The sequence below is a fragment of the Microchirus variegatus genome, assembly GCF_963457635.1.
Source record: "Microchirus variegatus genome assembly, chromosome: 9".
NCBI classification, from domain to species: Eukaryota; Metazoa; Chordata; class Actinopteri; order Pleuronectiformes; family Soleidae; genus Microchirus; species Microchirus variegatus.
Window position 1 is genome coordinate 6,421,902 of NC_139810.1, and position 20,877 is coordinate 6,442,778.

At 41.2% G+C, this 20,877-nt stretch overlaps 1 protein-coding gene across 2 annotated transcripts; it reads right to left on the reverse strand.

Annotated features, from left to right (window-relative positions):
* Positions 1–412: 412 nt before the first annotated feature.
* Positions 413–18,016, reverse strand: syn2a (synapsin IIa; the record flags this gene model as incomplete). 2 transcript variants are annotated; one of them, XM_083895702.1, is made up of 11 exons in its annotated part: positions 413–547; positions 1,035–1,175; positions 1,260–1,362; positions 2,336–2,410; positions 2,496–2,638; positions 3,896–3,958; positions 4,086–4,175; positions 4,279–4,435; positions 4,652–4,743; positions 4,843–4,900; positions 17,652–18,016. In XM_083895702.1, 11 exons carry the CDS (start codon positions 18,014–18,016, stop codon positions 413–415), a joined length of 1,422 nt encoding a protein of 473 aa, XP_083751828.1. The 2 variants fall into 2 exon arrangements, with proteins under 2 accessions (XP_083751828.1, XP_083751827.1); XM_083895701.1 differs by having other exon boundaries at positions 1,029–1,175.
* Between the last annotated feature and the right edge of the window lie 2,861 nt (positions 18,017–20,877).

Below are 20,877 nucleotides of genomic sequence, written 5' to 3' on the forward strand. Positions count from 1 at the left end.
CAAAAACGGAGGGGAGGGGAGGGGAGGAGCACAGAGCAGCACTGAAATCAGTGTAGGCACAATCTGCTTTTTTACATCATCGACGACAGCCCCAAAGGAAAGAAAAAAACACGGCTACTGAAACATAAGTGACCTATACAAGCACACACAGATCAACACGAAGAGACAGTACATTTTTGACACTGCATAGAGTTAAACACAGTCCAGTCCAGGCCAGGCCAGGCCACGCTAGCGCTCCCGTCACTGAGATCCACTCCTACTATAGCTATCAGCATCCACACACACACACACACACACACACACACACACACACACATACACACGTCTGCGCTCGTGTTTCGTCTAAAGGTTTTACGTCATCGTGATTTCGACGCTTCAGATTATAATCCTTGGCTCTCCCCCCGGGGGTGACTCAGTTCGCCTGGACTGGTTTGGGACCCACGGCGACGCCGTTGCAGTCGAGGATGTACTGCAGGCAGCCTTGAGGCGGACGCCCTGCTCCGTTCTTAGCGGGCTCGCCAATCATCTCGCCCTTCTGTCCGGCTCCCTGAAAGACAGAGAGATGGAGGGGATACATAAATATGATGGTTTTCTACATGGGGCCCACGGTTGGTGTAGTGGTTAGCACAAGAAGACCCGGGTTCCTGGGTTCGAGCCAACTTCGGAACAAGGGCCTTTCTGCAAGGAGTTTGCATGTTCTCCCCGTGTGTGCGTGGATTTTCTCCAGGTTCTCCGGCTTCCTCCCACAGTCCAAAAACATGCAATATGGGGATTAGGTGACTTGGTCACTCTAAATTGACCGTAGGTGTGAGTGTGTCAGTGAATGGTTGTTTGTCTCTATATGTGGCCCTGTGATGGACTGGCAAACTGTCCAGGGTGTACCCCGCCTATCGCCCCAATGTCAGCTAAGATAGGCACAGCACCCCCCGCGACCCTCTGGTGGAGGATAAAGCGGTAGATGATGGATGATGGATGATGGATGGTTTTGTACATGAGAAAATGAAAATGTGACGTTTGTGTTACTGTACCTGGGACGGCTGTATGGTGGTGGGTCTCTGCGGAGCATTAGCTTCTATCTCCGCTAACTGGTTCATTCTTGCCAGCGCCATGTCTGCGATGAGCTGCCTGTCCTCAGCCTGGTGCTCGCCCACCAGCGGCATGGAGGAGCCTGCCACCTGAAGGACAGTTTGTTATTGTACGGATAGTTCACATACATTTATAATGCTGCTTATTAAAGCGTAATCGTAGACGACTCGTACCTCCGTGATGTAGTCTCTGCCGTCTTTTCCGTGGATGGCTTTAACTGCACAGATGTCCAGGCCCCCGAAGATCTCCGAGCAAGTGTCGACCCACAGTTTATACCTGAACACAGCAATTGACACATGGTCTGATTATTTCTTCTTTTTAATCCATCTAATACTGCTTTATCCTCCACATGAGGGTTGCTGGTGCCAATCCCAGCTGACAGAGCGAGCCTGGACAGGACAATGGAGTGTACCAATTTGCCTAATCCCCATATCTGCATGTGTTTGGACAGTGTGAGGAAACCGGAGAACCCAAAGCTTCTTGCTGCAAAGGCAAGAGTCCTAACCGCTACAGCAACCCTGTGGCTGGGGTCAATTTAAAGGGGACATATTATGCAAAATCAACTTTTTAAAGGTGCCATATGTAAGAATGTGGCCAAAAACGGTTTCTACATTCAAATTCAAGATACCGGAGCTTTTAGGTTTCGTTTTCTGACCTAACTGGCAACCCGTGGTTGCTCGGCAGCTGAGACGCTACTAACTGCAATGATTAGTTGAAGGCGGTAGGTGGCGCCACATGCCAAAACATGATTTCAAATGGGCCTTGGGTACCTTTTCCTGTTTTCCTGTTACATCTAAAGTGGAGTCATACTTTCCATATCGGCGTGTCCACAGAGGCCATTTTATGATCCAACTGTGGCCATGTGTACACACATGAGGAAATGTGACCCAGGCCTAATGGTGAGAGTACTTTCTCAAGCTCACCAGGGGAAAACAGTGTGGCCTCCACATACCAGAAAGGACATAAACACACTTTCACAACACTCTCCACTCGTTCTTCCATTAACTCTTCCATTAACACCAACGCTAACCCTTAACTCATTGGCTCATGCATCAACATCATTTGTGTACAAGCTCCTGCCTCTTTGTGAACAGAAACAATGTTATTTGTGTGCTGCTTCCTTCGCCTGAGGACGGGCTCTGTCAGGCAATACTATCAGATGTTCAGACTCATTTGACAATGAATCAAACAAAAAAACATTTGTTTATATTCGAAAGTCCAAAAAATGCCTTACATTCTAAGATCCTACCTGTCAGTCATGGCCACCTGTTCAAGCATGGCTGAGCCTGTGTTTGTCTTCCAGTTGCCAGAAATAGATGTTCTCCTGAAGTATGTAGAGCACACAGTTAAAAACAATGCTGTATGTCATTCATCCTGGACATCAGACAATTACACGCAATCACACGTACATGTAGGCTTTGTAGTCGGTGCCGATCTTCTGGATCCGGATATCGTACTTGGAGTCGATGAGAGGCTCTGTGGTGGTGTACGTCTGGGTGAGAGCCACGACACTGGCTATGTCCTGGAACTTACTGTGATTGTCGGCCTTCACCTGGACACGGAGAGAATACAACCGAATTTACCGATTATGGTCTTAAACCAGAGCTTTTGGGGCTCATGCCTCATGGACAACGGCATCAAAGGTTGAAGATGAGGACTTTTTTGTAAATTGGCTAGATTGACTTGATCTAAAGTTTGGACGTATTGCCATAGTTGAGCTTTGTGTGGTTGTATCGTGCCACTGTTTCTGTGAACCAGTCTGGCACCAGGACACTCTGAGAACATACTGTAGCTGTCAGCTACAGGGCTAATGCTAACCCGAACCCTAACCCTAACCCTAACCATAACCCTAACCCAACGCACAACATGGTTTTAGCCACTTAAAAAAAATAATCTAAAAACAAGATTCCTTAAGTCTTAAAGACAACCATCAGACAACCTTTTTAATCTGAAAACTGAAGACTGGAGATTTACTGTCTCAAAGACAAAGCTACCTTGAATGAACCACTAATGTACACTATATGGACAAAAGTACCTGGCCACACCTGTGAAGTATTGAATTCAGGCGTCATTCAGGCTTTGGGCGAGGCCCCTTATCTCCAAAGAAAGACATTTTGGACAATGTTATGCTTCCAACTTTGTGCCAAGAGTTTGAGGAAGACTCTTCTTCTAGTCCAAGGACTATGAAGACAGGGTTTGACTTTGAGTCTGCTGCGGAAGAACTTGACTGGTCCACACACAGCCCTGACCTCGTAAATGCTCTACACCACATGTGTCAAACTCAAGGCCCGGGGGCCAGATGTCATTTTATGTGGCCTGAGAGTGATTAATTGGTCTTAAAAATCTGTGTTAAAATAGGTCTATGCTGCTTTAAGGCGTGCGTTGACCATAAACTACATTTCCCACAATGCCGATTGGGTTACCCGCAAAGTGACGGCACCGTCACTAGATCGCAGTGTATCATTGTATGTACATCATGCGACGAGTGAAATAAGTAATAAATACAGAAAGTTATTTATCAATACGTTACGGAGTAGTTACCTTTATTTTACATTATATTTGGTTACATTTAGTTACATTTATTCTGTATGACAGTTGCAGCTGGCCCTTTGAGGGTAACCATTATGCTGATGTGGCCCTTAGTGAAAATGAGTTTGACACCCCTGCTCTACACAATGAATGAACACAAATTCACATAGAAACACTGCAAAAGGGGGAACAACTCCATATTAAAGTCCTGTATGTGTGTATATACTGTATATGCATGTACAAAAATGTGTATTCTTTCATTCTGCAACAGAAAACGTACCTTTCCCATCCCGCCGTGGGCGTGTCCAATCTTCACGACGACAGGAAATGACGGCATGCTTACCTACGATATGAAAACACGAGTTAGTGAGTTAGTTATTGCCTCTTATTCTTCTTCTCTGTGCTTTTCATTTTGCAATTTCAAACCTTCAGGAAATTAAATTTAAATATACAGGGTTTTTCAGTCTCACCATCTCCTTGTAGTTTGGGTAAAAGGTCTGCTCAATCAGAGGGAACTTCTCAGCGCCCAGTTTCCTGTGGGTGTTTATTAGTTGAGCGAACTGCACACACAAAGAGATGCAGCAATCAGATATATATATATAGATATATAGATATATACGGCAGCCTATAAATGACTATAAAATCCACTGAAGTTCTCCCTACCGCCCAGGGCTTGTCGCACAGGTTGTAGATCGATTCGAGGGAATTGATGCTCGGGACGCCGCCGTACTGCAGGCCGATGATTAGGTTGCGAAAATCCTCGTTCTGGGTCATACTGAAGGCGTGTTGACGAATGAGGACAAAGTCTGGCTTGAATGACCTAGAAGATAAAATTATATCCATGACATGAGGGGGAAAAAAAAGGAGAAAATCTGACCAGAAAAACTGCACCCGGCGGCAAATTCTGAGCGTAGAAGTTATGAATCAGCACTGAAGCTGTTTTTATGTAGGATTTTACTGATGAAAGCAGTTATTTTTTTTACAGCTGTAATAACACTGAGGTATAAACTCTCTTGTGTGTGTGATTGATTCTCACCTGACAACCTTGGTGCTGTTCCTCCAAACCTGCATGTTGACAATGCAGGAGCCGTTGGCGTGAGCCACAACATTGATCTCATTGAATTCAGCCTGAGGTTGAAAAGAATATGACAACTTTAACTTTGTCTTTATTCTGTGTTACACAAGCTCTTCAAAATGGATGAAATCAGCGGTGCGGTGAAAACGTACCTGCTCCACTTTGATGTCATAGTCCCCGTATATTTTCTTTCCTTTGAATAACTTTGGCCTGGTTGAAACAGAAACACAGACTTGTGTTAACTTTTAAAATGTAAACTCAGAAACCCAGAACGACCCCGAGAGAGAGAGAGAGAGAAAGAAAAGCTACTGTCACTTTACAAGAACTTGGGGAATAAAGCGATGACAAATCTATACCACTTTATTCCTCACAAGCAGCACAAAAAGCAGCAATGCCGTCTTTCTTATGCAGTAGTTCTCCGAGGACAGAGATAATATTATACATTTTTAAAACATAAAACAAGATGGAAAATGTCCCAAGCTTTGATGTAGATGACCAAACTATATCTGTAATTTCATTCTGAAGTTTCATATATCCATAAATCAGTTTTCAGTATTTGTTTGGGGTTTGTCATTATCTCAAATTCAGTTAATTGCAGATATCCACTTTTAGATATCTACAACATCATTATGTCTATCTGAAACTGAATTCTAGATATCTAAAAAGGACAATGTAGATCTCTTGAATTTGAATGTGAAACTGAAATCCAGTTGCCGATATGCGCAACGTGTTTGTAGATTTTCGATAATGACAACCCCACTGCCATTGCAGATATCTAAAACTGTAGTTTTGAGTTGTAAGAATGACGTCGCAGATATCGGTATTGAATATTCTGTTGCCATGCCAACATGTGGCCAGTTTATCTACTCATTCAAGTATTTACTTATTTCATAATCAGTGTATTTTATTAATTAGAAGAAGGTTTTATTGTCTACATTTTTGCCCATTATCATTGATGAGGTCCTGGGGTATGTCCTATAGCCAATAAGGGCATAGTTTTATAGTCTCAAGCTGGTTATCATATTAAGAGTATAGGTGGTAAAGAACTCTTAAAGTAGAATTCTGAGATATGGCTACGAGTTTGTTTCACCCCCAGGTCAAAGAGTGATTAAGTCTAAATAGAAAAAGGACAAGCAACACACATCAGGCTCTTCTTCAGACTATTATATAAATAAAGATGTCATCTTAAATACCCGTTACATTACAAATACGCATCATATTTAAGGCTGTAGCCGTCATACGCCTCCATTTATTGATTTACCCAGCGATAATCAGAATAACAACATGGCGCCATAGAACAACACCACATATGGTTGATTGTATAGTAATAATGATAATGGATTTTCAAAGTCTATATATAAATAAATATATGCTATTGCTATTAATGATTTCCTGCTCTTGCTCCATTTGTAGTACTATGCGATGGGAATGATGATGACACTAAATTCACAATTTCAGAAAATGGCTGCACATTTCATCAGCAGCGGTGATTCAGCACCTTTTTAGTACCCGACTCTTCTTCTTCTTCTTTATCCCGCTTGAATAAAAAGTCCACCTGCTGCATGTCCTTAAACAGCTTTTCCTCCCGAACCGAGAGTAAATCTTGTCTGATGGGATTCAGATTAAGATGGATCAGTGTCTGGAAAGTGACACCGCGCAGAGATTAAAGGGCGGGTTAACGCTGTGGCGTGAACGCTGGATTCCATTAATTTGGAACTCGGCTCGGCCACACGAGCTTTGACAGTAGAAACGCCCCGAGGTTTCAACCCCAGAAGGAGGTCGTGTACTGTAAATCAATGTTAACAGGGGAACCTTTCACTTCTGCTTCCTTTAGTAGCCACTGAGGAACCATTCGGGTTTGCAGCTCCACACTCGAGCAACAACAAAAGCACAAAGCAGTCCACTGCAGTGCAAGAGAGGGAAACTGCTGCAGAGCGTAACATGACAAAGGGAAGATACTGAGAAATTCACACTTTCAATGCGAAGTGTGTGTTGCTTGTTTTTTTCATCTCGTTTTTTGTCACTTTGACGTGTTTTCAAGCACTCACTTATTTCCCTGTCTGTTTAGCGTGGAGGTATAAGATGAATAATTCACCCTCAATCGTATTACTGCGCAAGGTCTGTTTGTGCTGTGGAGGAAAACAGACATTAAAATATGAAATCGGCGCTCCCCGTCGCTGTGAAAATGAAAAGCTTGCTGAGCTCTGTGTGATGAATGACATGAATGCAGTATGAGAGATGTGTGTTTGCGAAAACATAGCCCTCTGAGCTGACTAGACAGACGTGGCAGGGGAAAAACAAAGCCTTGCTTTCACTCCTCGAAAAATGTAATCTAGCGTGAGTTTGATATAGGATTATTTGATCGATCTCTAGCTCAGTAATATTGTGCAGTCTTAGAAATAAGGGTTCCAAAAGGGTCCTTCTACAAGGGCTGAGGTTCTACCTGGAACCATTTGTTTCTGAAAAACCCTTTCTTCAGGAAACGGTTCTTGGTAACACTAATGGTTCCAGTAAGAACCATTTTGATCCAGAGAACCCTTTAAAACCCCTTTCCTGAATAAATGGTTCAAAAGAGTTCCAGGTGGAACCTTGATGAAAAGGTGCCAAAAAGGGTTCTCCTATGAGGACAAGCTGAAGAACCTTATATGTTTCTACTTCGCACTTTTATTTCGAAGAGTGTAGGAAATGGAGATCAGAATAGGGACGGTGTACTGCGATATTATGGATGTCAACTGCTGTAAAACACCAAAGTGTATAAGACGACCCATTCAAAAACGGACATCTCCCTCTAGTCTGTTCACCAGCATCTGTCAAGAACATGCATGAATATGTATTAGTCACTTCAACGCAGCCATGTCCTTCTAATTCAGTGCTTCTCAAACTTTTTTTTTTTACGACCTGAGAAAATAGAAAATTGAGGCCTCTAAGCAACACCATTATCACCCAAATTAAAAATACAGTGGTGTAAATCGATCGAGCACAGACGGCTATGGACTTTTCTCAGGAGGCAGATTTATTTAATCCCAATAAGATAATTTTCTCTCTCATCATCCTCCTCTTCCTCACCTAACTACACTGGTGTAGGGAAATTAGATTAAGATGGAGCGAGAGATATGGTGACTCTAATTACAATTTTGTTTTTGTTATTTGATTAAATTTCTACATCAACATTCCTCAGTTCCACTCTGATCACATACCTTGGTGTATACACGTACAGTAGAACAGTATTTCTGATGTACCACAGTTTATTTTTATTTAACCTTTATTTAACAAGGAAAACACTCATTGAGATTAAAAATCTCTTTTTCAAGAGTGTCCTGCAGTTTGAGAACCATGGCTTTAAATAAAATCTACCTCCAAGTTCACTTATGCTGTTTTTACACGTATGTTCCACTTGAATGCTTGACAGTAGTTCGGCTAACGCTTGGTGGCTAGCAGAGGTTAGCAGAGCAGGGTCCATCATGGCCGACTACGAAAGAAAGAGTTGCTAACGTTGTTAGCTAAAGTGATGTGATGTCCATGTCCGCCATTGTTGGGCGTACTTTGTCCTTCATACGACATAGGCTGTGAGGAGAATAAGCCGCGTGGTGTTTGAGCGCATTAGCTTGATTTAAATAGCTATCGTGTTGTACGTGAAGGAGAAAAGTTAAAAGAGGAGGATTTCTCTTATTTATTCACAACATAGAGAACAAAGTGCATAAAATCTATGTATTGAACGTGGATGGGGCATCTCTTAACGTAGCTTTCTCCGAAATGATCCCTCTGTAAACTCACCAGAGGTGGGAAAAGTACTAAAATATTGTACTCGAGTAAAAGTACCAATACTTTCATGAAATATTACTCAAGTAGAAGTAAAAGTAGTCAGCAGTAACTTGAGTATATTTCGTTACTTTCCACCTCGACGAGGAAGACATCGAGTAGCGACACCCGGCTAGTCAAACTGTCAGCGTCTGTTTACTTAAGAGCGCCTTTATTTGTGATTTAAAATATCAGTATTTGCCCTGGCGTACGATTATTGGACAACAATATATGATGATATACTGCTTTTGTCCTTTTCAAAATGTCAATATTACACGGAATCTGCTCCAGTGAGAGGAGAATACAAGCGGAGATATTTACCTGAATCATTAATTCATAATTATCATATTGAATTATTTAATCTCTACCACTTAATCCTCCACATGAGGGTCGCAGGGGGCACTGGTGCCAATCCCAGCCGACATAGGGCTAAAGGCGGGGCTGGGTTAGCCTAAACAAAAGACCTACTTTGACGACATTAGAAAGCAGCGTGGGATCATGGGTATTGTTTTGTCTCAGTGTGTTTGTGGGCAAAGCTTGAATAAAATGAAATAACACGGTTGGCGTAGCGGTTAGCACTCTTGCTAGCGTATCAATTTGGACGTTACATCGTGATGGTGGAGGGTGATAATATTTAACATTACAGTTTTGTTGTTTTTAATATTTCAAGGTCGCATTGTTACGTTATTTCTTCATAAATAAATGAAATTCTATCTTAAAATAAAAACTTGTTTCTCTATTGTTATAGCAAAATGTAAATATTGATATAAGTGAGTTTATCATTCACCCGTGGGGCACAGTGAGCTCCAGCTGCTGCAGTTGAATTTTAATGTCTCATCACATTTTTTTTTTGCCTGCTTAACATTCAATCTCATAAATGTGCAGGTATAATTTTAATTAGGTCAAGCTCAGCCCGTACACACATAATTTGAGCGATAGCGGCGCAAGTCTCTGATTGATTTAAGAGCACGCACTTCAAAAGCTCGGGAAAATGTAAACATTTTTAATGAAATGAAAATTAACAGAGTCGCCTGCCGCCTCTGCGCTTCCGCACTTCAGCCGTTATTATGGGGGAGAACACAGAGGCACTGGCGCTCTGTCATTAAGTCTGATAACCATCTGCTCCTCCTGTCACCGGAGCAATTTATAGCTATAAGCGTTCCTGCTATAAAACAAAGGCTGTGTGGACGAACGCCAGCCTCGTCTAGTAAGTAAAAACACTGGCTATATTACAGAATGTGTCCGTCAGCAGTTTTTCAATCTGCACATACTTTATATCTTACTCAGGTATATGAGCCTTAAAGGTCCAGTGTTGGAGAATTGGGTCCAAATCGGATTTGTAGGATCCGAATCAGATCTTCCTGACAAACTGTTCACATTATATACTATACTCAACAAAAATATAAACGCACAAACTTGAAATGGGGAACAAAAATAGAATGTCATTACATTTGCTCAGATTCTTGATGCATTTGTTTATGGAATGATTTGTTTTGCTCAAACCCAGTAGTCCAGTGTCACTTGGCCACTCCTATTGACTACAATCTCAGATTGAGTATTTCAACTCACAAGAGTCATGGAGCATGGCAGAGTGGTGGTCAATATGCGTGACAGACACTCCTTATGACCTGGTCAATAAAAGGGCACACCAAAATGTGGACTTTTGAGGGAGTGTGCCATTGGCATTCTGAGTGTTGGGTTGAGCGTTACAGCTGTGGCAACACAACTGAATGTGCATCATTCCATGATCGACAACCTGGTGATGTCCATGCGTCGCCGGTGTACCGCTCTGTATGAGGCTAATGGTGGACACACACGTTATTAAAGTTTGTGAACTTGGATCATCGACCCCCATTGTGTTCTTCCTGCCGTTACTCCAGGACTTTTGTTTTCGAAATTGATCCTAATGCTCGCAAATTAAAGCCACTTTATTGATAAAGTTTGTGCTGTTATTGTTGGATAGTTACTCTGTTTTGTCACATAACAATAACTACAAGTTTTATCTTTGTGCGTTTATATTTTTGTTGAGTGTATTATTAATGTGATCAGATCACTTTGGCTAGTCTAGTCAACTTCAACATGGAGTTTTATAGTTGCAGGGAGAAAAAAAGCAGTTGTGGATATCGTATTAAGAAAAAAAGTAACATCCAATACGATATATACACCCTAAACATGCTCCAAAGAGAGAAGTCTCCCACCAGTGTCATGTGACCTATTGTATTTGTACATTGATTTGCACAAATGTCTTATCAACAGTATTAATATCAGTAGTAATTCAAGGGTTTTGATATCAGTATCAGACTCAAAGAAACGTGGCTTTGGTGGCCACCAAATGAACTTTTAGTTAGAGTTTATGAATTATGAAGTTTATTAAGCAGCCATCTACTGTATTTAAATGTTTTAAATAACCCTTTATGTTGGACACAGTATAAGTTCTGCTTTTAGGGTGTTTTTAGAGTTTGCATGTTTCCCTGTGTGTGCGTGGGGTTTCTCGAGGTTCAAACTGGACACTCTTAATTGACCGTCTTCGCTCGGTGACAGACAAAATGATAGGCTCCGTCCGTCTGCCTCTATAAATAGGCCTTAATGGTGAGATGGTGCGGCATGTAAGAAATGGTACGACTCCTCCGCTCCCTGCTGCTTCAAAAAAAAACAAACAAACAGAAAAGAAAGAAATCGCACTTTGTGCCTGGTTTGTCCATTTGGGCTACTGTAGAAGCATGGTGGCACCAGATGGTAACCTCTGTACGGCGACAAAAACCAACCCCAAATATCCTCAACTAGAATACATATAACAGGTTACGAAATCCAAATAATTTTTATTTAAAGTGATTATTTGCTTATACAAAGGTACTTATGTGTAGTACATCCAATTTCAGCCAATAAACCCTGCTAAATGTACATGTGTAACAGATTCTATTCTTATAATAGCATATTTTTATTTATGGAGATAATATTACAGTAATAGAATGTTATTTTGAAAGTAATATACAGGTAATAGCTTGGTCATGAGAGTAACTACAAACTACCATCAGTGCATGGAGGTCTACTTACATATATTAAGTTGTTTTTATGGTCAAAAACCTCCTAGTTGCTGTAAACGAGCCGATAGAAATCTCTCTTTTCTGACGCTCTCCTGAGCCTCGATATTTCAGACATAAATCTCACCCCCAGATGACAGAGTGTGTTGTGATTGGCTAGCCAGCGTAGAACCTTCCCAACTGTCTTGTGATTGGCCAGTAGCCGGAAGTGACATATTCAGCACACCCGCTCTCAGAAGTGCAGCTCCCCCCTCTGGAACGGTGGATGCACTGCTACTCATTATCAAAACATTGTTTTAACAATGTTTAAAAACAGCTTCATCACGACTCCCCGCTGCAGTCCCTTTTGACGACTTTGACCCGTGTCAGACCCAGAGTCAGAAGACACTGTCGCTCGTGAAACACCTCCACAACGGACGTTATTCTTCTTCTGCGGTTCAATGTACGCAACCGGATGTGCCCGGACTAGTGCCCGGAGCAGGAGGATCTGCTGTTCAGGAGAAATGCTGTTCACGTAACCGGACCGGGTTTTTCAGAGATCTCGCCGAGCCCAAGATTACAATAAAACACAGTGTTCTCAGCAATGGCAGAACTGTTTGTTTCGAAACTTCAGGGCTTCTTAAACAAGGTAATGACGCAGATACACACTAAAAAACAGCGTTAATTGGAACTTCCGGTCAAGGTCCGCTTTAAAATACTTGTGAATAAATACAGGACGTTTTCATTTAATAAGATTGAGATGCATCCTCTCTAATATCAGATACAAATGTTAACATTATTATTATTACCATGGTGATAATATTACTTGGTGATTACTATAGAAATTAGCTGGTATTGCCATAGTATTACTCATTACAAAATTATTGCCATCTTGTTATTTTATTGTAATGTTAAGTGCTTTTGGTGTTTGAAAGACTCAAAGCCGGATTCAGTTTTCAGCAGCGGGCCGATAAAAAATAAAAAAAGTCTCAAAAGGGATTATTGTGAAATGAGATACGGCAGAAAAACAAACCCCTCAGACGCAAACGAGTGCCAACATTACAGAGAACAATGGGTCCCCTGAAGAAAAAAAAAAAAGTTGCACGAAAATAGAGAGAAAGCTCAGAGTCTTAGAGTTTGCCAACAGCTATTATTATTGTATTTTTTTTTTTTAATGGTTTTTGTTTGTGAGAGCTGAAGACAAAACACTTTAGTATTTCAAATACATTAGTGCCCTCCTCTCCTCTCTGAGTCAGTCTCAGTGAAGTCTTTGTTTCCTTTTGACATAATTTAACCTACACCTACAAGCTACGGGAGACAAACAGAGTAAACACAGACTGATGAGTTCTCCTGATGTAACGAAGAACTGCTGGGTCAGAGACATACAACGTACTCTCTCTCTCTCTCTATATATATAATATATTCTCTTTATTTTCCTTCCTGAAGGCAACATAGAAGTAATAATACGTTGAATTAGCCACCAGGGGGCATCTCTTCTAGCCTTTCTGAAGTGATGTATTACGTCTGATCACATACCCTGGTAGGGGCTGTACCTATGTTACCCGGGTCCTATGTTCCCCGGGTCCTATGTTCCCTGGGCCCTATGTTCCCCGGGTCCTATGTTCCCCGCTCTGTATGTGACCGAGGAACATTGGAACCTTTTATCTAAAAAAGGGTTCTTTGTTCCCCGCTGTTCGCCAAAAGGGTCCCATGTTCCCCTGTCACATACAAAGTGGGGAACATAGGACCTTTTTTGGGAAAAAACAGGGGAACATAGGACCCGGGGAACATAGGTACGACCCCCGCTGGTATAGACGTACAGTAGAACAGTATTTCTGACATACCGCAGTTTGAGAACCAGGGCTCTAAATAAAATCTACCACCAAGTCCACTTATGCTGTATTTACATGTTTATTCCACACAATAGTTTGGCTAACGCCAGGTGGCTAGCTGAGGTTAGCAGGGTAGTGTCATAGTCATGGCCGACTATGAAAGAAAGAGTTGCTAACTTTGCTAAAGTGATGTAATGTCCACCACGTCGGCCATTGTTGGGCATACTTTGTCCTTCAAACAACAATCGGCAGCTAGGAGAATAAGCGTGGATGTGGTGTTTGCGCGTATTAGCATGATTTAAATAGCTATCATGTTCGCTGCTGCTGAGTGATGTATTAAGTCGACGATTATTTACAATTTTATGTCACGATTATTCGGAAGAAAATAATTATGATTTAGACGATGTTATTATTTTTTTAGATTCTTTAGCCTTCTGTCTGTGGTCAAAGACATCGCAGATAGATACAGATACATATTGTTCCGTAAAAAAAGGGAAATGTGGAACGATGCCGCTAACCTGTAGTGTCGCGTTAAGAAATATAGATCACAAGCACTGTATGCTGGTAAGTTATAGACAGGGTATCGCGTGAAATATTGATGTTTTTCTTCCTTCGCGATTAACGCGTTAACAGAAATTCACACTCACAATTAACTTATCGTAAGTGCTTTTAATCCCGATAAGAGATAACAATATCCTATATCGTCCCATTGCTAACGTCGGTGACCATTTTCTTGAGGAGTTCATGGTCTCGGTCGCTATAGTTTCAGCTCTTCTTCAACAGAACAGGGTGGTTTTTTTCAACAAGAAATTGCTGGGTTTTTGTGGAGCTTGCACATTCTCCCCCCGTGTCTGCATGGTTTGACCCATTCGGTCAGGTTGCTCGGTCTGATCAACCCTCCATCTGACCTCACGGTTTATGTTGTATAATCGCAAATAAACGATCCTTTCCCTTCCTTTATGTAGAGGACAAAAACCCTGTCACATATGAGAGGACGCTGACAGCTAGCATTGTCCTGGCGATGCCTCTGAACGTCCGTCTGTGACGTCGCGAGTGCCCGCGACCTGGTCAAAGGTTTTCCAAGCTAACCATGAACAAAGCAAATCTGAGCGAGCAAACACAAACAACGCGGCTGCCGTCTCGCTGATATTGAGCAGTCATTAAAAATAGATGGAGTCGGACCCAGAAAGTCTTTTTGAGTTTTAGCCGATCTCCCAAGTATGTGTGTGTGTGTGTGTGTGTGTGTGTGTGTGCGCGTGTGTGTGCTGGAGCAATAACAGTCTGCAAGGATCATGAATACAACCGAGATAAGACCTGCATAAGGCACCAGAACAGGAAATCACTTGACGTTTTTTAATCAAATATTAAGGAACTACTTCATATCAGATGTTGTGAGAACGAGTGTGAAACACTATCTTTACTCCCCATACCAGTTAGAACGAGCTTCGGCGATTGACGTGCATTTTAGTTTAATGAACTATATTGTGTGTTTTCTCTGCCAGAAGTCAAGGGCAGTGCGTGTGTGTGTGTGTGTCGGTGTGATCCATTCCCCGAACAAGCGAACTTCCTTTCCTCTTATAATTACCGAACTCTTAAGGCTTGGCATCCATCCCACTGACGGGAGGCTAATCTCATTAAAAAGAAGAAAAAAATAAGTTTCTATTGAATGAGAAAAGCCAGTCGTGCACACTTACGTAAGACGGCGCAGACAGGCTGTCTGGAGTACGCAATGCAACATCCTTGTTATATAATATTACATTGGTGTGATACTGTGCATTTCTCTAATTTCATCGTCGTCAATAATTACTAAAATCCTGCCACGGTCACCAGAATCGTAATGTCACTGCATGGTTCTCAAACTGTGGCACATGCACCACCAGTGGTACGTGAGTTTCATCCAGTTGCACAAATCAGAAATACTGTTCTACAGGCTATGTGGAAAATGAAACAAATAACAAATAAAGGTAACACTTTAGATTAGGGAACACATATTCACCATTAACTAGATGCTTACAAATATATAGCATATAAGTAGCATACTAGCCCTTTATTAGTAAATATTAAGCACATATTAACACCTTAAAGGTGCCATATGTAAGAATGTGGTCAAAAACAGTTACTACATTCAAATTCAAAATACAGAGGTCTTTTAGGTTTCGTTTTCTGACGTAACTGGCAACCCGTGGTTGCACGGCAGCTGAGACTCTACTGACTGCAATGATTGGTAGGTGGCGCCACATGCCAAAAACATGATTTCAAAACATAAACATGATTTGCAGACTGCAAAAGATTTGTTTTAATGCAAATATTTTGGCTGTACTGTTGTTGTTGGTGAGTTCAGTTTGTTATATGAACATTATTCCTGAGTCTGTGTGACATATTAGGAGGATTTTATGGCCAGTTGCTTTGGATTTATTACATAATGCACCTTTAAGTAGGAAAAATCTTAATAGAGGTAGAAAAAGGGCTAGTATGCTCCTTATATATGTTAATTAGCACCTAGATAATGGTGAATATGTGTTCCCTAATCTAAAGTGTTACCCAAAGAAATTATAACACGTGAAATAATAATAGAGGATGATGAGAGAGCAAATTATCTTACTGAGAATAAATAAATCTGCCTCCTGTGAAAAGTGTCACTGACTTTGCTCGGCCTTATTCGCACTACTGTATTTTAGCGTTAATGATAATGCCGCGACTTGAAATATTTTCTCCATGGTGGAGAAAATGGTCTAACTTCCTTTTTTTTCCTTTTTTTTTTTTTTAAAGAATTAATGTGAAGGTCGTTCAGTGAGAGCCTCTTTTTTTTTGGCAGCCCCGGTTTTTTGAACGGTTTCCAAAGTTGCCCACGGGAATTCTGTTTTTAGCCACGAGGCTCGGAAACGGTAAGACCCTGCCTCGCTGCACCAGACGTGCAAATTCCGTCGAAGCCAAAAAACCTTTTTTATTTTCCGTTAAGTGTTTTGATTCTCCATAGATCATAATTTCTAAAACATAGAACTTAGTTTCTGCCACTTTAAAATGTCCTCCTTTTATTGGGTGTTTTATATGTTGCACTTCGTATTCTTATTTATCTTATTTCTGTGTATATCGTGTTAAGATGTTGCATTGCTAAGCACTTTGAGCTCCATTTTATGTACGGAAGGTGCTTTGTAAATAAAGGTTTACTATCCCCCCCATCCCCCCCTTTTTTTTATTACCGTTATTAATCCTGATATAAAACTCATGTAAACAACACAACAGCCTGCACAGTCAAATGCCAATTGTGAAATTACCATCCAGGCTTATTCTTATTTTGTATTCCTTATTTAGCTCTTGTGCATACACTCTTCCAAATAATGAATGAATTTCCTCATAAATAAAAACCAACAAGTCAGCCACAGTAAATCCAGTAAACCCCTCGGTGCTTAAATCATCACAGGATTGAGGTTTTTAACTATAAAGTGTTATATTTTACCAACATAATGTGCAAATACAGCTCCAGTTCACATATTGCAGTGGAAAAAAATGAATCTTCTTCTTCTTCTTTACCACAGTAGACTGACAAACACGCTCGCTTTAAGCTGCCCCCGCTCTCTGGGGGAATTGACTCTCTCTAATTCCCTAAATGCTTCCTTCTTTCGCTCAACATTCACTGAATGAGACGGTGTCTTTTTTCCTCCAAGCAGTGCTGAGTAATCCTTCTCCTGCACATCCGTCCGTCTGTCCGTCCCTGCACACGACTGAAACCTCTGCAGTAAGTTACATTAATCATTCCTCATTCATGTGCATAGCATGTCATGTGACCCCCTCTGCCAGTGTGCAACAGGGAAATCCCACCGATGGAGGGGAAAACACTGCAGTCGCCCTGTATGCCCCTATCCTGCTGCACAACCTGTGGAACTCTCATTGCAGGAAAAACGTTTTTTTTTTTTTTTTTTTTTTTAAATGTAATAAGTAACCAAGTTATTTTCTGTTCTTTCTTTATCTACTCTCATATATTTAAGATGATTCAGAAACAGAGCAACAACAAAAATCCTCCATCTTGGTGTAATGTCATGACTGCTGAGAATCAATGGGCCGCGTGTGTGTTAAGCACTGGCTGCCTTTTGTGTGTATGACTATAACTGAGGCATGTTGTGCCATCAAACCACAGCAGCATCTGCAGGGCGCTTCATACAGATGTGGCTTCCAGTGGCTCTGTAACCACTGCACACACAGGGATCATGAGGAGAGAAATCAGCACCAAGGACAGAGACATAAATCAAACAAATCAACATAAATCACATATATATTGTTAATAAGATGGAGCAGAGCAACATGTCATCTTACCACTCCTGTTGAGGCTCGTCGATGACCAGGAGGATCTTGAACTTCTTGGGTGTCGTGACTTGGGTCTGCTCCACGAGCCCCGCCGAGGCAGCGGTCTGCTTCACCACATTGGTGATGGAGCTGAAGAAGCCCGCGCTGGTGGACTGAGACTGCTGGGGTTTCCTGTCTGGAGCAGGGGACGTGGCTGCAGGCGCAGGCCCAGTTGTGGGAGACTTGGCTGCTGTGGTGGCAGCGGCGGCGGTGTTGGAGGAAGCAGCAGATGGAGGAGGCTGAGCGGGGTCAGGCCTCTGGAGGTCTGTCATGTAGCCATTGGGAAGGTTGGAGATGAACGTGCTGTCGGAGAGACGGCGGCGCAGGTAATTCATGGCTGGACGCTGGAAGAGGGGGAGAAGAGGCGACGAGCAAGCACTGGGTGTGGAAAAGGATTCTGCAGCAGAGTCTCTCTTCTCTTAGCTGATGACGGCTGAGCTCCCAATGCAAAGTCCCAGCGACTGTTATCTTCCCTCCCAGCTCAGCAGAGCATCCTCAGAGCTCCCCCTCATGGGCAGTGACGCTCTCCTCCGCCTCAACCAATCCCCTTGCACTCCTGCATCATTGCAAGCGATGCTCGAGCCGTGCCTCTCCTCCTTTTTTCCTCCCCTCGTCCTCTCTCCACTCTCACTCACTTGCTTGCCTGCCTTCCCTCACCCCTCCCCCATTTTCTCCTGCCTCACAGGCGTCATGCTCTTTTTGATCCACAGCATTGTAAATACAGGGGTTTCCAGTGCAAGTGCATGCGGTTATACCGGAGAGTGCATCATGAATGCCCCTCTCTCTCTTCTTTGCCTCGTCTGTCCTTCATGTTTTCTTCCATGCAGAGCACTGCTCTGTGGGTACCATGCAGCCATAAAATCTAAAATGGCTGTTAGTACTGGTGGGCAATGCTGAATGAGAGGGAGAGAGAGTATCATCTGCATCAACCAAGCAAGCAGCAGACAGTTTTTATCTTATAACAGGCACAATTCACCTCAGTATTTCTTTTTTTTTTTAAATTATAGACTTATTTATAATAATTTGTCACAAAAAAATACTTTAAAAAAAATGCTACTGTCCATTTTAAAGATGCCTTCAACTCAAAATGTGTAAACTTTGTTTATTGTGGGCTTTTGTGAAAACATGGCAGTCCAAACTGGCAAGTGATTCAATTACAAGTGCAATTGTTTTATTTCCACTTCCTGCTAAATGAAAATAATCTCTTACGCACTAGACATTTAATTAAGAAATAATCTACAAATCTCCTCTGCTGTTAGCTTCTGCAATGTGTTTTAATTAGACAAAACAAAAGAAAAAAAGAAAGCGCGCGTGCAGCTGCTTCTGACGAACAAATTCTGTCTCACCGTTTCTGCCTTTTACATTTATTCAATGTTTTTAATCTCTGCCGTTTAGTGGAGGTTTTACATGGAGCTCTATCTCTCTCTCTATCTATCTATCTATCTATCTATCTATCTATCTATCTATCTATCTATCTATCTATCTATCTATCTATCTATCTATCTATCTATCTATCTATCTATCTATCTATCTATCTATCTATCTATCTATCTATCTATCTATCTATCTATCTATCTATCTATCTTACAAGCTATCTACCTAGCATGCTAGTTTGCTTAAAGGTTTGTCTGTCTGTCTATCTAGCATGCAAATGAGCTTACAAGCTCTCTATCTAGCATGCTAGTTTGCATACATGCTATCTATCTATCTATCTATCTATCTATCTATCTATCTATCTATCTATCTATCTATCTATCTATCTATCTATCTATCTATCTATCTATCTATCTATCTATCTATCTATCTATCTATCTATCTATCTATCTATCTATCTATCTATCTATCTATCTATCTATCTATCTTACAAGCTATCTATCTTACAAGCTATCTACCTAGCATGCTAGTTTGCTTAAAGGTTTGTCTGTCTGTCTATCTAGCATGCAAATGAGCTTACAAGCTCTCTATCTAGCATGCTAGTTTGCGTACATGCTATCTATCTATCTATCTATCTATCTATCTATCTATCTATCTATCTATCTATCTATCTATCTATCTATCTATCTATCTATCTATCTATCTATCTATCTATCTATCTATCTATCTATCTATCTATCTATCTATCTATCTATCTATCTATCTATCTATCTATCTATCTTACAAGCTATCTATCTTACAAGCTATCTACCTAGCATGCTAGTTTGCTTAAAGGTTTGTCTGTCTGTCTATCTAGCATGCAAATGAGCTTACAAGCTCTCTATCTAGCATGCTAGTTTGCGTACATGCTATCTATCTATCTATCTATCTATCTATCTATCTATCTATCTATCTATCTATCTATCTATCTATCTATCTATCTATCTATCTATCTATCTATCTATCTATCTATCTATCTATCTATCTATCTATCTATCTATCTATCTATCTATCTATCTATCTATCTATCTATCTATCTTACAAGCTATCTATCTTACAAGCTATCTACCTAGCATGCTAGTTTGCTTAAAGGTTTGTCTGTCTGTCTATCTAGCATGCAAATGAGCTTACAAGCTCTCTATCTAGCATGCTAGTTTGCGTACATGCTATCTATCTATCTATCTATCTATCTATCTATCTATCTATCTATCTATCTATCTATCTATCTATCTATCTATCTATCTATCTATCTATCTATCTATCTATCTATCTATCTATCTATCTATCTATCTATCTATCTATCTATCTATCTATCTATCTATCTATCTATCTATCTATCTATCTATCTTGATATGACACTCATGTAAACAACACAAAATGCTGCAGAAGCTTTTTTTCCTCATTTCGCTCTCTCAGATCTCACCGTCTGTGTTCCACACAGTTTTCCAAATGAGATGAAGAACGTGTGAATACAGTGAACTGCAGAGTTAAAACAGGGAGAAGTGAAGACCACCGTGTGTCTCCAGCAAAGCTAATGGATGGATGGATGTTTTGAAAAGAGCCAGGAAACGCGTCAATAAATCAATAAGCTGCGCCGTTCAGAGGTCACAACAAATCAAATCAAAGTCTGATGCCTTAAGTCTGACACACACACACACACACACACACACACACACACACACACACACACACACACACACACACACACACACACACACACACACACACACACACACACACACACACACACACACACACACACACACACACACACACACACACA